We start from the raw sequence: 15,681 nt of genomic DNA on the forward strand, positions 1-15,681 counted from the left end.
AGGGTTGATGGGGGGTGGGAGGGAGGAGAGGGTGGGTGATGGGTATTGAGGAGGGCACCTTTTGGGATGAGCACTGGGTGTTGTATGGAAACCAATTTGACAATAAATTTCATATATAAATTAAAAAAAATACTGCTTTTGGATCAAAAAAAAAAAACTTTGCCAACGTGAAGGTCAAGGAAGCCATTAACTGTAATATTGGGAGTGTCCACATTAATGATAAATGTTTGCTGGGGAAAAGAGGGAAGGAAGGTACAGACAAAACAGAAATCGTGTGAAGCTATAGTAGGATTTAAGTTCCTCAAATGTTGTGTCAAGCTTCAGAAGAGTTAATTTTTCTAACACATATTTGAGGGGGTAAATACACCTAAAAATGTGATAAAAATAAAGAATTAGACACTCAGTATTCTTGATGATGTAAAACAGTTGAGGGCAAAATAAAACTTTATTTGCCTTGCTGGGAACATAACTTCCTTCCTCATTCTACTAGTTTAGAGCCTTGTCGGAAAAAAATGTAGTATATTGGCTCATTAGAATTTTCATTTAAATCTATGAATTTTTGGGGCAACTGGATGGCTCAATCGGTTGTGTCCAACTCTTGGTTTTGGCTCAGGTCATGATCTCACTGTTCACGAGAACAAGCCCTGGATCAGGCTCTGCGCCAACTGCACAGAGCCTGCTTGGGATTCTCTCTCTCTCTCTCTCTGGCTCTCTCTCTCTCTCTCTCTCTCTCTCTCTCTCAGAATAAATAAATAAACTAAAAAAAAATAAATCTATGATTTTTGTTTCTATTTTTTCCTCCCTTTTCTAAATGAAATGTGATTTTGTTGAAAGGGTGTGGATTTTGGAGTCACATGTTTCTTAATTTGAATTCTGGTTCTTTATTCTGAGAATATTGAGAATATTGTGATCCCGTAAATGAGTGTAATAATACATGTATTATAACTGTGTGTGATAATATTGTATATAAAACATTTAACTTGGAGCCTGACAAATAATAAACTCTCACAAGTATTAGGGATAAACAACATAAAGAGTATTCCATAAAATGGGGCTTCCTAAACTCTTTGATAGCTGACTTACATTTAACTCTGGAGTCTATTTCCTAATAAATATATAGATTCTAAATAACACATTGAAAGTAGTAATAGCTATTTGTTGAATGTTTGATGCACCATGCTGGTCCACTTTGGAAGCCATCAATTTGTTCCCTATATTTATGTATCTGTTTCCTTTTGCCTGTTTGCTTGCTTGTTTTAAATTATACATGTAAGTAAAATCATATGGTATTTGTCCTTCTGTGACTTATTTCACTTAGCATAATGGTCTCTAGGTCCATGCATTTTGGTGCAAATGGCAAGATCTCATCATTTTTATGGCTGAGTAATATTCAGTTGTGTATATGTATACCACATCTTTATCCATTTCATCTATTGAAGGACACTGAGGTTACTTCCATTTATTGTCTAATGTAAATAATGCTTCAGAGAACATAGGGGCTTATATATCTCTTTGAATTAGTGTTTTTGTTTTATTTGGCTAGGGTTAGGGTTAGGGTAGAACTAATAAATCATATGATATTTCTATTTTTAATTTATCGAGGAACTTCCATACTGTTTTCCATAGTGGTTGCACCAATTCACATTCTAACTGACAGCATATGAGGTTTCCCTTTTCTCCATATCCTTGCCAACACTTGTTATTTCTTATCTTTTTGATAATAACCATTCTGACTGGTAGGGGGTCTCATCTCGTGGTTTTGACTTGCATTTCACTGATGATTAGTGAGGGTGAGAATCTTGAGGAAACATGTCTATAAAATATGTCTCTAAGGCTGGTGTACAGAAGATCACTTCCTATGTTTTCTTTCAGAGTTTTATTGTTTTAGGTCTCACATTTAGGTCTTTAATCCATTTTGAGTTTATTTTTTGTGTCTGATGTAAGATAGTGGTTCAGGCTCATTCTTTCGCATGTAGTTGTCCAGTTTTTCCCAACAACCGTTAATTGAGGAGACTGCCTTTTCCTCATTGTATATTCTTGCCTCCTTTGTCAGGTATTAATTGACCATATAGAAGCATAGGTTTATTTATGCACTGCACTCTGTATTCTGTTCTGCGGATCTATGTGTCTGTTTTGTGTCAGTACCAAACTGTTTTGATTACTGTAGCATTGTGTTGTGTTTTGAAATCTGGGATTATGATACCTCCAGCTTTGTTCTTTGTCAAGATTGCTTTGGCTACTGAGCGCTTTTATGATTCCGTACAAATTTAGGATTATTTGTTCTAGTTCTGTGAAAAACAGTGTTGATATTTTGATAAGGATTGTATTGAAATTGTAGATTAGTAACTTTGGGTAGCCTAAATATTTTAACAATATTAATTTTTCTGTGTCATGAACATGGTATATGATTTCATTTGTTTGTGTTGTTTTCACTTTCTTTCATCAGTGTCATGCAGTTTTCAGGTTATAGATCTTTCACTTCCTTGGTTAAATTTATTCCTAGGTATTTTATTCTTTTTGCTTAATTTTAAATGGGATTATTTTCTTAATTTCTTCTTCTGCTACTTTATTATTAATGTATAAAAATACAACACATCTCTCTATTATTTTGTATCCTGCAACTTTAATGAATTCATTTATTAGTTCTAATAATTTTTTGGTAGAGTATTAGGGTTCTCTCTATATATTAATATGTCATCTGCAAATAGTGACAGTTTTACTTCTTTAAATTTGAATGCTTTTTATTAGTTTTTCTTGTCTCTTTGCTACAGCTAAGATTTACATTACTATTTTGAATAAAAGTGGTAAGAATAGACATCCTTGTCTTGTTCCTGATATTAAAGGAAAAGCTTTCATTTGTTCACCATTGAGTAATATGTTAGCTATTGGTTTGTCATGTATGGCGTTTTTATGTTGAGTTATGTTCCTTCTAAACTGACCTTGTTGAGAGTTTTTAATCATGAACTGATTTTGGGTTTTTTCTATTTTTTTTTTTTTTTCTGCATCTGTTGAGATGATCATATGGTTTTTATCTTTCATTTTGTTAATGTCATGTGTCACATTGATTTGTAGATATTAAACCAATATATGTAAAGACTTTATTTTTACTATTTTTTAATGTTTATTTTCGAGAGACAGAGACAGAGCATGCATGGGGGAAGGGCAGAGAGAGAGGGAGACACAGAATCTGAAGTAGGCTCCAGGCTCTGAGCTGTCAGCACAGAGCCCGACGTGGGGCTCGAACTCACAATCTGCAAGATTATGACCTGATCTGAAGTCGGAAGTTCAGCCAGCTGAGCCACCCAGGCGCCCCATGTAAAGAACTTTAAATACTAAATACATTTGCAATCTATAGTTAATTATTTCTAAAAATAAGACTTAAAGAAAATCACCAGATAATAAAGACGAACAAAGGCTACAAAGATGGGTATTAAGGATGTTTATGATTAGTTACATGATACCAACTAGAAAATATACTCCAGGAGGACAAGAATTGTTTGTTTTGTACAACTGCATCTCAGTGCCTAGACCAGTGCTGAGAACAAAGTAGGTACTCAATACGTGTTTATGGAAAACATAAATACATAGCTAACATATAGTGGGAAAATTTTAAAAACACAAATTTTTCAGTAATAGATTTGTTGTGTAATATGAGTACAAGGATAAATTGTAAATTCATTCAGTTCTAAATTTTTAAAAATGGTGATTTTGCTTTTTTTAGTGGCTGAGAAAGATAGACTATCTATCTAGGCTGACTCTACCAACAAAAACAACTTGAATCCCTGGACCTAAAAAGCAATACACCAAAAAGTCACAATGCACATCCCTGGGTTTGGAGATTCAGGTTATTTTAATTTTACTTATGTAATTTAAAAATGTTTCTCCAAAAAAACCGATTTATTTTCATAAAGAAAGAAAGGTAAAAACACAAGCACCCTTGTGTTTATTTTTAGAAAGAATCCATTTGGGCTGCTACCTGTACTTTTTGTTAGGTTCCTGGCCACAAAAGAGGGCCCTAAGAATGCAAGTCAGAGCTGCTCTGCCCCACTGATTCAGTACAACTCAGTTATTTGCAGAAATACTCAATTTTTCATTATAACTCTTAATTTTTAATTACTGTTTTCTCTGTTCCTGGTCTAAAATCTTATATAATAATTTGAGTTCTCCAACTTTGGTCTCAACTCCCCTCCATCACTGGAAAGCAAACTGATGCTACTTCCTTGATTCTGAGCTTATATCTATTTATATTTGGTGTTTACTTCTCTTTTCTCTTTGAAAGTGGATTTTCGGACACATAGCATTAAGTGTTGCATTGCTCTTCAGTTCTTTGTCCTAGTATAAGTCTCTTCCAGTAGAATAGCTCTTTGCTGCCACCTTCTGGTTTTTGTCTGCTAAAGCCAGGCAGCAGGTCAAAGGTGACTGTTTCAATCTGGGCTCTTAGCATCTGAGAATGCTCTGCCTTTTCTTTGACTTCTTTGAAGCTCTTCAAAGTGATCTTTTCATATATTTTATTCTCCAAAACCAGAATTGACTTATTTTTATGGAGGCTTTATGTCCCAACGCCTATATTTTTTTACTTTTTTTTTTTTTTTTTTTTTTTTTTTTTACAGAGAAAGCTTGTTGACCTCTAAAGAATACAAGAATAGCAAATATAGGGAGCATCCACAGCCTTTAGGGATAAGTACCCAAAGAGCGTGAAAGAGGCTACCTTCCTCCAAAGCAGAGTAAGGTCTTACGGGAGAGAGCGTGGCTGTGTCTCAGTCGATGACCTTAAGCAGCTATCTGCCAGGTGCCAGAGAATTTGATGAAGGTTAAATGGAGTTTGAATGGAGTTTCTGGGTAGAGAACCTGGAGGGTAGGCACCATTGGTTTTCCACACACCAGCTGGCAGCAATTCTACAGGAAGAAGGAGGAAACCATTGGAAACAGAACAAGGTTGTCAAGGGCCTTGCTGTAGCCTTGTAAGCCCCACCATTGCCCTCTATTGATAAAGCCTCACTTGAAGCCAGCTGGCAGAAGAAAATAGTTTACATATCCAGCCCTAGTATCTCAAATTAGTTAAGAGACTGGATTTAAAGCTAAAAGGCAATGATTAGATAAATGGCACAAATATACAGTCCACATGCAAACTTCTCTAATTCAGTTGGTTTCTATATGTAACTGAACACCATGTCTTCCATTTATCTCATAACTCTAGAGTCTCTTTTAATCTTTAGAGTCTCCTACATTAAAAAAAGAATTGCCTTTTATTGCATTAACATTTGTTGAAGAGTCTAAGCCATTTACTTTCCAGAACATCTCTCACAATGGGTTTATTTTTTTGTTCTCATTGTTAAATTCAGGTTAAACACTTTTGGCAGGACTATTACATAGTTATCATATTGTGTCAATGAAACATCACAAAGCACATGGTGAAAGTTTGTCTCATTATTAGTGATAGTAAGTTTGGTCATTTGGTTAAAGTTATGACTAATAAATTTATTTATTCTCCTGTTGTAGTATTGACCCAATTGAATGATATGTTAAGAACATGAAATTATCTTTGTTTCCAAAAAAATTTTTTTATCCAAATTTAGCATCCACTGGTAAGTCTTGGTTGAATCCATTTTTGTCAGAGGTGTGAAATGGTGAATTTTCTGGACTTCCATTCCTTTTACAATCCATCGACAATTAGAAGAACTGAAAAGTTTGGCACAGGCTGGGTTGCAGGCCATCCTCCTGAAAATGGTTTCTTCTTTCAGTTCTTATTCAGGCACTTACCTCTGCATTTCCTACCACTGCCCCTATTTCCTTAAGTCTCAGGGAAACACCTTGTCGGCCTGGTTTCACTCTCCATCCTTCACATGCTGTTCATGAGTAAGAATCTGTGTGATTATGATATTTTAATGGATCTGGAGTTTCTCATTATATGAAGAGATTTTTTAAAAACCTATTTTTGAGTTTGAAAGAACCTAAAACTTTGATAGCTTGATTACCCAACCTAGGGACCAAAAGTACTTTGTTTGTTATTTGTTAATTCATTTGTTCGATAAGTTATTTAGATGTTTTTACAGCTACTATAACTCTTTGTCATTCTCCATCCTCTCTTCTTAAACATTTTCAATGATAGTTTAATAAGTACTTTACTAAGACCATACTCTATCTCTTGTGTTAAATCTACAGTAATATGGATTCATTTTCCCAATACTGTTCTCAGTAGCTACGTAATCCATACTGCATAATTAAAAGGCAGCATCTCTGGTGTTGTGTGGTAATGTCAATTACAACTATGGAGCTATGGAGAGTTTAAATCTATCCAAGTAACAGAAAAAAAATTTTTTTTCTACACATTTTTTGCCTACTAAATTCCAAAGAATGATTTTTTTTTTTTTTTTTTTTAAGAAAAAAGAAAAAAAAATATTCTGGCCAAATGGAGAATCTGATTACATTTTACAAACTTCAGACTATCAATTTTCAAAATTGAATGTGTTCCTTCTGGAAGATGTTATTGAAAGCAAACTGATAGTTTTTAAAAAGAGGAATTGAAGACTGTTTAGTCTCTCCTTTTTGATTACTTTGATCTTTTAGTTCAGGATTATAAAGTAACTTGAACTGAACTTTTTCTTGGTCTTTTTTTTTTTTTAATTTTTTTTTCAACGTTTATTTATTTTTGGGACAGAGAGAGACAGAGCATGAACGGGGGAGGGGCAGAGAGAGAGGGAGACACAGAATCGGAAACAGGCTCCAGGCTCCAAGCCATCAGCCCAGAGCCTGACACGGGGCTCGAACTCACGGACCGCGAGATCGTGACCTGGCTGAAGTCGGACGCCTTTTTTTTTTTTTAATTTTTTTTTTTTCTTGGTCTTGTATCACTTATTTTGTTTCAAATAACATCGGATTTTTTGGTTGTATGTTTGGTTGGTTGGCTGTTGTTTTTTTATAATACTCAATTTTTAATAAATATTTTATTCTTTATTATGATGTAAGTAAAATGTTGCTGGTGTTGTCAGTTGTCTTCAATAATATTTTCTGATATTCTATAAATAAAACCTTTCTTAAATTTGATAATATATAGGGTAGAGAAGAATTCTTGAAAAGACTTATTCGAAGTGAAGTGACTAATGGAATGATGATTCAGGTAATCCTAATTCGGTTTCAATATTTTATTCTTCCTTTAATTTGCATTGTACTTAGCATTTTAAATTTGCCTGTAATGAGGCATCTTTTCCCTACTTGGTTTGCAAGCCAGCAGTTTTCTCTCCTTAGCTGATGACAGTTGCCCTCTGTGTGCGACTAGCAGAGCCTGATCATGCATAAAGAAACTGACCTCCCATACACATATCTCATTTTGTGGCTTAATGGGAATTTCTGCCAGTCTAGTAAAAGGGCAGTGAGATCTTATTCCTACGTGTCTCCTTAGTTTGCTTTGTGATGATGTTATGTTTTCTTTACTTTTAGTGTCTTTCAATTGAATTTCTGTATTTAAAATTGAAAAAACATATGTTATTTCTATATAAAAATTTTGAAATCAAATTAATATAGCTAGCAAAGTCAATTTAAAATGTCTTTATCTTCGTCTACCACCTGCATATCCTTTGGAACCCAGGTTGTCTGTTTTGATCTTTGACATGTTTCTAGAATGGCTCCCCTTCAGAGATACATGAATACTTGAAGTTCTAAAAATAAAATCAAGAGGCAAAACAGTCCAAAACAGTGTTATCGTATACACTTATTTGAGATTATCTGCACCTCTGGTCTTCTTTGAAATGAACACAAATTTTGTGATTTCTTCTGCTAGGAAATTTGGCATTTTCAGACATATAAAAGCAGTGTTTCTCCGCTTCTCTGTGCTGAAAATGCCAAATTTCCTGATTTATTTTTCTTTCTATGTATATGTATGTTCAGTAATTCCATAATTTTCTAGCCCTTTTAGCTTAGTATTTTGTCATTAACTTCTTGTCCATTGGTTTTACTGGGTTTTAGTTTGCCAGAATTAACATATATTTCAATATTTGTTGTTAGTGTGCTTTTTAACCTTATTATCTTCCAATACTTACATAAGAATGTTTGATTTTTATTATCTATATTAATTGTCTCTCATTTTTGCATAATAACTACATTGTTTAAATATGGTATATTCACACCTATTTTTTGTGGTGGCATAATTTTTTTTTAATTTTCAAATAACAACAAATATTATTGCCTGACACAAGACTGAGACTCAATAAATGTTTACTTTTTTTAAGTTTTTAATTCCAGTTAGCAGGCAGTGTTATATTAGTTTCAGGTGTGCAGTATAGTGACTCAACAATTCCATACATCACCTGGTGCTCATCACAACAAGTGCACTCCTTACCCCATGTTTAGGTGATTGATAACTTAATGAATTCTTTAAAATTTTTGCTGGCAGAAAAAATTGTATTCCATTCAAGAAGAACAGATCCTTGAGAGACAGGATCTTATGGAAAAGGAAGCAATGTACACCCTAGCACTGGCGGAACTAGAGACGCCGCTGCTTGAACTAGAAGAAGATGCCGCAAAAATCAGAACTGCCCACAAAGAGCATGCTGACGTAAGCACTTACAATTAATCCAGAAGCTAATTTCCAGGAGTGTTGAGGTCGATAAATCGTATATGTGATCTTACATTATTATTTGGAATATTATGATTTCACATAGGAAGACATAAAAGCATGAACAAAATGAGTATTTTATGACCACACAGCTGATCTATAGTGGAACCAAATGGCAAGACTATTGATGCTATTACCTGGGCCCCCATACTCTATCTTAAAGTGTACCTAGGAAAAGCAGTTTTCAAACAGATGAGTAGTGATTTTTCTTTTGTGATTGCCCACTATGTTAAATTTAATTCAAAGTCTTCACTGCCTGTTAATAAAATGCTGAAGCTATGTTTACTCAAATATAAAATCTAATGCATCTTGACATTTTTATGGTAAATTTTTGATGTATGTGGAAGAAGTTGAGACACATAGGATGAAAAATAAAGCAAATGTCGATAAAATATTTTCAAAACAAGTTTATGGCAGTTACTGATACTACTAGCCCTTCCCAAAGAAAAATTTAGTAGAAAAATATGTATGCATCCTGTCATTAGTCTTTTGGAGAAGTAGAGGGTGTGGTGAGAGTTATATATTCTTGTCCTTAGGTGCAGGGAGGACATACAAAGAATTTTTTTCTTTGCAAATGATGATGTAATTTAATAATTTATTAAAATGGCCCTTAATAATTTTCAATTTTTTTAATTAAAAAAACTTTATGATTTATAAAATATTCCCATTTTGAAAGTTTATTTCGATCTTCAAAGCCTCCCTGTGAAATACCCAAGACAGAGCTTACCTGTGTTGTGGACTTGAGAAAACTAGGGCCTAAATGCACGAAGCAGCTTGTACAAGGCCATAAAACATGGCAACAACAAATTCTGAGTATACTACTATATTCAGGGCTCTTAATTGCTTATCCTAGAGCTCATGTAATGAATATATAACCAGTACTAACACCTAGTGAGATAAATGATTTTAATAATGGCTCCTCCTTACATTAGTGATGGAAATTTATTAATTGCTTCAAAAGCCTCAGTATAATCATCTGAGCATAATGAATTCCTAAAAAGATTAATGACTTTTATTCCCCCTTATTTTATAATAGCCATTGTTTTTTTTCCTCATCTTATAGTTCAGTAATCATTTTTGTTTTTATTATATTTTAATAGTTTATAAACTATAAGAACTATGAATTTAACACAGACTCTTGGAAATAGCAAGTTTTTATGCACTTTTGGTAATGATCGCTGATAATTGGTATTTGGAGTTTTAATTTTGGTTAAAATTTTCAAATATGGTGAAAACTTATAATTTCTATGTGAGTTTATTAGTTTTTGTTATTTAGCTAAAATTTATTAGATTTTTGGTTTTATCTGCTAATTCAAGTGGAATATTGGGATGTGGATATCATAGTATATTTTTGTTATTCGTGTGTGGTGGTCCTTTCCCTTTCTACCAGAATACATATTGTTACTATTAAAATGGTCATTTGGGAACTACTTAGTCTAAACCAGGGTAGTTGGATTGTAACTGCTGCATATCTTAATTTCTGAATGTCTTCTAGACATTAAATGATATAATTGAGAAAATAGAAAATGTTAAAAAAAACGTGGAAAGAACAAAGAAAAATTTGAGAAAAAAAGGGAAGAAAACTCGTGATGCAATAATAGAAACTGAGGTAAGAAATTTAATACCAAAAAATTTATGAATTTCCAACATCTTTATGTCAATGAAAACTATTCAAGCAATTTATTTTAGGTGGATACCTCTCATTTCTAATTGGTTGCACTAAGTTTCTATACGCATACACACATACTCACACATACACACAGAGTGTATCTTCATTTTTTTCTCTTTTATAGTGTTTTTCCCACTGTACTAGTGCACCCTCCTGTTAACCTTTCCTACAAAGTAGAGGTAGGGATTTCTGTATTGTACCAGATAGTACCATGTTTCTAGAGATGAGACCAATGTACAGACTGAAACATTTGTTAATATCCGACAACTCAATTTTACCCTCACGCCATTGTAAAGGCAGCATGGTCATATATCAAAAGGCTTCAGGGCTTTTTCCAAATCAGAAATATTTGCTCCCTGGGCACCTGGGTGATTCAGTTGGTTATGCATCTGATTTCGGCTCAGGTCTTGATCTCGCAGTTTGTGAGTTCGAGCCCCGCATCAGGCTCTGTGCTGACAGCTTGCTCAGAGCCTGAAGTCTGCTCTGGATTCTGTCTCCCTCTCACTCTGCCCCTATCCCGCTCACACTCTCTCTGTCTCTCTCAAAAATAAATAAGCATTAAAAAAAAATTAAAGAAATATTTGCTCCCTGAAAATCCTCATCTCCAGTATTCTGTCTTTATAAAATCACTGGATATGGGGAAGTGTCAGTCCACTATCTTCAACTTGCTATCCTCTGAATATATTTTTAAGGTAGCACCAATTGGATTTGTTGGTGGACAGCATGTTGGCTATTAGATAGAGGTGTAATCATATCTTTTTAAAAAATTTTTTTTAACATTTATTCATTTTTGAAAGAGACAGAACAAGAGCAGGAAGGGACAGAGAGAGAAGGAGACACAGAATCTGAAGCAGGCTCAGGCTCTGAGCTGTCAGCATGGAGCCCGACACGAGGCTCGAACCCACAAACCAAACTATGAGATCATGGCCTGAGCTGAAGTTGGACACATAACCGACTGGGCCACACGGGCACCCCTGTGTAATCATAATATTTTTAAAATGTTTGTACTAGGCCACAAAATAAATATTAAAAATTTACCAAGGAATATAATAATACTAGCAACAATAACTCCAACAACAGATACTGATATTTTTCAATTCTCTATATCCAGACGTTATTTAAAATGCTCAGATATATTAACTCATTTCAACTTCATAATAACTCTACAAAGATTATGCTATTATTATCTCCATTCTACAGTTGAAGAATCTAATGCCTTGTTTTTTAATGAACTTGTTCAGTTTCACACAGCTTGTTAATGGTGCAGTCGAGATTCACTAAATCTGGCATTGGCACCAGAATCTATGCTCTTAACCATTACATTATTCTGATCTGCTCATACAGGTTACTTTTGTTGAATATAATGAAGTAAAATTAGAACTCTAACAAAAAAAAATTGCAGCAAAAAGAAAACATTTGTATAGATCACTGGAAATATGTTTTTAGAAAATTTTTTTTTAAGTTTATTTTTAGAGAGAGAGAGAAAACAAGTGGGGGAGGAGCAGAGAGAAGAGAGAGGGAGAGAGAATCCCAAGCAGGCTCCACCCTGTCAGCTCAGAACCCCATGCAGGACTCAAGTTCACAAACCGTGAGATCATGACCTGAGCTGAAATCAAGAGTCATACACTTAACTGACTGAGTCACCCAGGTACCCCTCTGGGCATATTTTTTAAATTACATTTTTTCCCCATTATTTGCTTCTGTGTTAAGGAATATTCAGAAATATAACTTACCATTTATTTATAAATGACTGATGATAAACCATAGAGCAAAATTTATGGAGCAGGTCAGGGTAATACTTTAGTATTACCAATAAATTATTTTGGTAAGAAAAACTTAAAGTGCTTAGCATATCTATGTGAACAAAAAGAGGATAAAAACAGCCATGGGAAAAACTAACAGAGAAATAATTATATATAGTAATGAAAGAAAGAATGCTGCTTTGCATAGCAGTTTGTTTTAAAATTTGGATGAAGTATATAATTTATTTATAAAATGCAAATAATGAAAACTGAGTCAAGAGGAAGAATCACAACAAGAGTAGAATGATAATTATAGAATAAATGTCATCTGTCTAGACCACTAGTGGCAAGAACAAGCCCGGGTACTTTACAGGTATCCCTACAAAGACCAGATACAGACCATAACAAAGTATGGAGAGCTTCTGAATTCATTCTGTAATAATGTAATTCTGAAACTGTAACTGAAAAAGATTAGCATGAAAAAGAATTCTATAGGTGATCTCATTTATGAACACAGATGACAAAACCTTAAATATATCAGTGCATTGAGGTTTTACAGTGTGATTTAAAAGCATGTATTATGCAAGTTAAGATTCTTTTGAAGAATGTGAAGATGAGTCAGCATAAAGAAATGTACAGCTGATACTTGAACAGTGCAGGATTTAGCGGTGCCGGCCCCCACATAGTTGAAAATCCACATGTAACTTTTGACTCCCCCAGAACTTAACTACTAATAGCCTACTGTTGACTGGAAGCTTTAAAGATAACAAACAGTTGATTAACATATATTTTTGTATGCTACAGATATTATATTCTATATTATTATATTAAAGTAGAATAGACTAAAGAAAATCATAAGGAAGAAAAAATATATTTACAATAGTGTGCTGTTAAAACTCTGCATGTAAGTGGGTCTGCAGAGTTCAAACCTGTGCTATTCAAGGATCAGCTGTACTAATATAATTCAGTACATTTACAGAAATGAAAGACAACCCAAAATATTTGATAAAACACCATAGCCAACAATGATTTTCAAAAAGACCTTCAACTACCTAGAAACAGAATGAAAACATTCTGACCTTGATTGTGTGTTATAGTGTGTGTCTACCAGTATTTTTTAGAAAATGTTATACTCAATGATGGAACATTAAAAGTATTTCCTTTAAACTCAGGATCAAAAACATTCCAATAAGCTCCTACTACTCAGCACACTTCTGTTACTGATCACAAGTTACTTGTAACACATCACAAAACCTAAAACCTATGTGTTGAGCAGTACAGTTGAAAGCTACCACAGTTCTCATGTCCACATCTGAATACTGGTTTCAAAAATATTAACTAAAAATTGCCAAAAGTGGTATGTCTTACAAATAACAGATTTCAATTAAGAATATGGCTGAACACTTTCTTTGTGCTCAGTGTTATCCAAGGTACTAGGAGTTCAAGTGCTAGAGAAGAAGGGTTAATTTTCTTTTATTTGTCCTTCAACTTAGTTTGCCTTTCCAGTTATTATTGAACACTTGAGATATATTAAACATTGTTGGAATTTGCTGGAGTTGAGGAGGCAAAAGGAGAACTTTGTTCACTCAAGAAGCACATCATCTTTTTGGGGAGTAGACAAGGACGCAGAGAGCATTAATACTCTGCGAGCAAAGCTATGACAGCAGTATAATGAGGTGGGAGAGTGTCATGGAGGAGGAAACTGAGCTGTGAACGGAGGGATCTGGGGAAAGTTTTTCAGGGGAGGTTATTACTCACAGAGCAAATGGAGGTTAAGTACTTGCATTGCCATATGTTGTAGAGAACAGAGATGATATACACACAAAGCCTAAAAGAATGAAAAACGATTGGCAGTGGAGGTATTCAACAAATGGTTTCTATTATTGTTGTTATATAATTTTTAAATGGATGAAGAAATGAGGTAAGGCATTTTAGAAACAGATGCTATGTTTGCAAAGGAAAGATATCATGGAATAGTGCTGTGTGTTTGTGGAATTGTAGGTAGTTTGGTATGACCAGAAAGTAGGGTACCTATTATAGGAATGAAAAGAGATGAAGCCAGTGAGATGGGCGATCCCTGGATGAAGAAACACCTTCTGTACCATGTTGCTGTGGAACCCCAGACTGCTGTAATTCAAATATTTAATAGCATTTATTAAGTACTCTTATGCTGATAGGTATACAAAATATACTGTAGACCCTATTTTTATCTTCTAAGAACTTAAATTCTAAGACAGATAATTTTTAAGACAAATAATCTTATCTTTTACTGTGCATAAGCATTTCAATCATGGCCAAGCTAAACGTGGGCCATTACTGAATTTTTACTATTTTCACCCCCATTTAAATCATAGACATAGAATATACACTTATTACATTTAGATAATTTAAAAATACATTTATTAAATCTTACTTAAAATATAATCTGAAATTAATAATTTAGAATATGAATATAATCTTTATTTAATTTTTAAGTTTATGTATTTTGAGAGAGAGAGAGAGGAAGTGTGAGTGGGGGAAGGGCAGAGAGAGACTCCTAAACAGGCTCTCTGCACTCAGCACAGACCCCAGTGTGAGGCTTGAACTCATAAACTGTGAGATCATGACCTGAACTCATAAACTGTGAGATCATGACCTGAGCCAAAGTTGGACTCTCAAGTGTCTGAGCCACCCAGGCGCCTCTATAATATTTATTACCTGATATCTTTTAAATATGTGGCTGGAAATGACAGTATTTGAGAAAAATAAGCCGAAGGATGGTCAGATTCTAAATGTACTTTTTTTATGCCTCTATTCCCATTTACTCTGGTGGCACTTCAGCATTTATCAATAGACTTACAAATGGCTCTTGGGGTCCCCAACCTTTTTTGAACTGGAGATGCTCAAATTTGTACCCCTGATTGACATAGAGCATCTAAAAGCTTCCTTCTACTCAGCTCCTTATAGTGCTGTTTCTGCTCTTTTTTGATGCCGTGGAGGGGGATATGCTGTTCACATGTACCAAAGCCTCACTGATGGTACCTATTAAAGTGCCAAAATACTGTTTTTGCTTTTCACTGCTGTCTGCAGGAAGCACACTCTTGCTTTCCTTTGGTATAGAATCCTCTGACACCGCCTTCAGCATTGCTGAATTGGCTGGTTTGGTCTCAGTTGTAATACCATTGCTTCTGAGGTCTTCTTAGTTTCCTACAAGAATCCTCATTCAAGATTAAGGCATGAATTATGGAATCTGACTTAAAAGTCAAGTTTAGTGATGGCATGCTGTACTCACAGTTGCCCATCCTCTTCAGCTTCTGAATACTTAATTTACTCCATACTTATGTATCTCTTCACACTTTTTTGAGGTGTTGACTTTTCTCCTAGTAATAATATAATATCCTGTTGGGTCTCATTGAAGAATCCTAGTCATTCATCTTTCAACTGTATTCAGGTATTGAAAATAAACCAAAAACCAACCAACCAACCAACAAACACCCTCATTCCAGAACTTTCAGAAAAAGAAAAAAAAAAGGGAGGATATGGAAATTCAAACACAGTCCCCAGTGTTGAAAGTCGTGGACAAACAGTGGGTAGGAAAATAAATATAAAAGATTAGCCTTTCTTCTTGAAATCTGTAAGAGCAGAGAAAGAATCAGGGAGCATATGGGGGAAAATGGAGG

At 34.4% G+C, this 15,681-nt stretch overlaps 1 protein-coding gene across 1 annotated transcript in view; it reads left to right on the forward strand.

Annotated features, from left to right (window-relative positions):
- CCDC178 (coiled-coil domain containing 178) overlaps positions 1 to 15,681 on the forward strand; it is a 435,616-nt gene that overhangs the window by 166,002 nt on the left and 253,933 nt on the right. Inside the window, exons 13-15 of the mRNA XM_040478494.1 lie at positions 7,055 to 7,117; positions 8,390 to 8,551; positions 10,107 to 10,220. Coding sequence (XP_040334428.1) covers positions 7,055 to 7,117; positions 8,390 to 8,551; positions 10,107 to 10,220 — 339 coding nt within the window. The remainder of the gene's footprint in view (positions 1 to 7,054; positions 7,118 to 8,389; positions 8,552 to 10,106; positions 10,221 to 15,681) is intronic.

Source organism: Herpailurus yagouaroundi, unplaced genomic scaffold (assembly GCF_014898765.1).
Source record: "Herpailurus yagouaroundi ecotype Mexico unplaced genomic scaffold, PumYag 142, whole genome shotgun sequence".
NCBI classification, from domain to species: domain Eukaryota; kingdom Metazoa; phylum Chordata; class Mammalia; order Carnivora; family Felidae; genus Herpailurus; species Herpailurus yagouaroundi.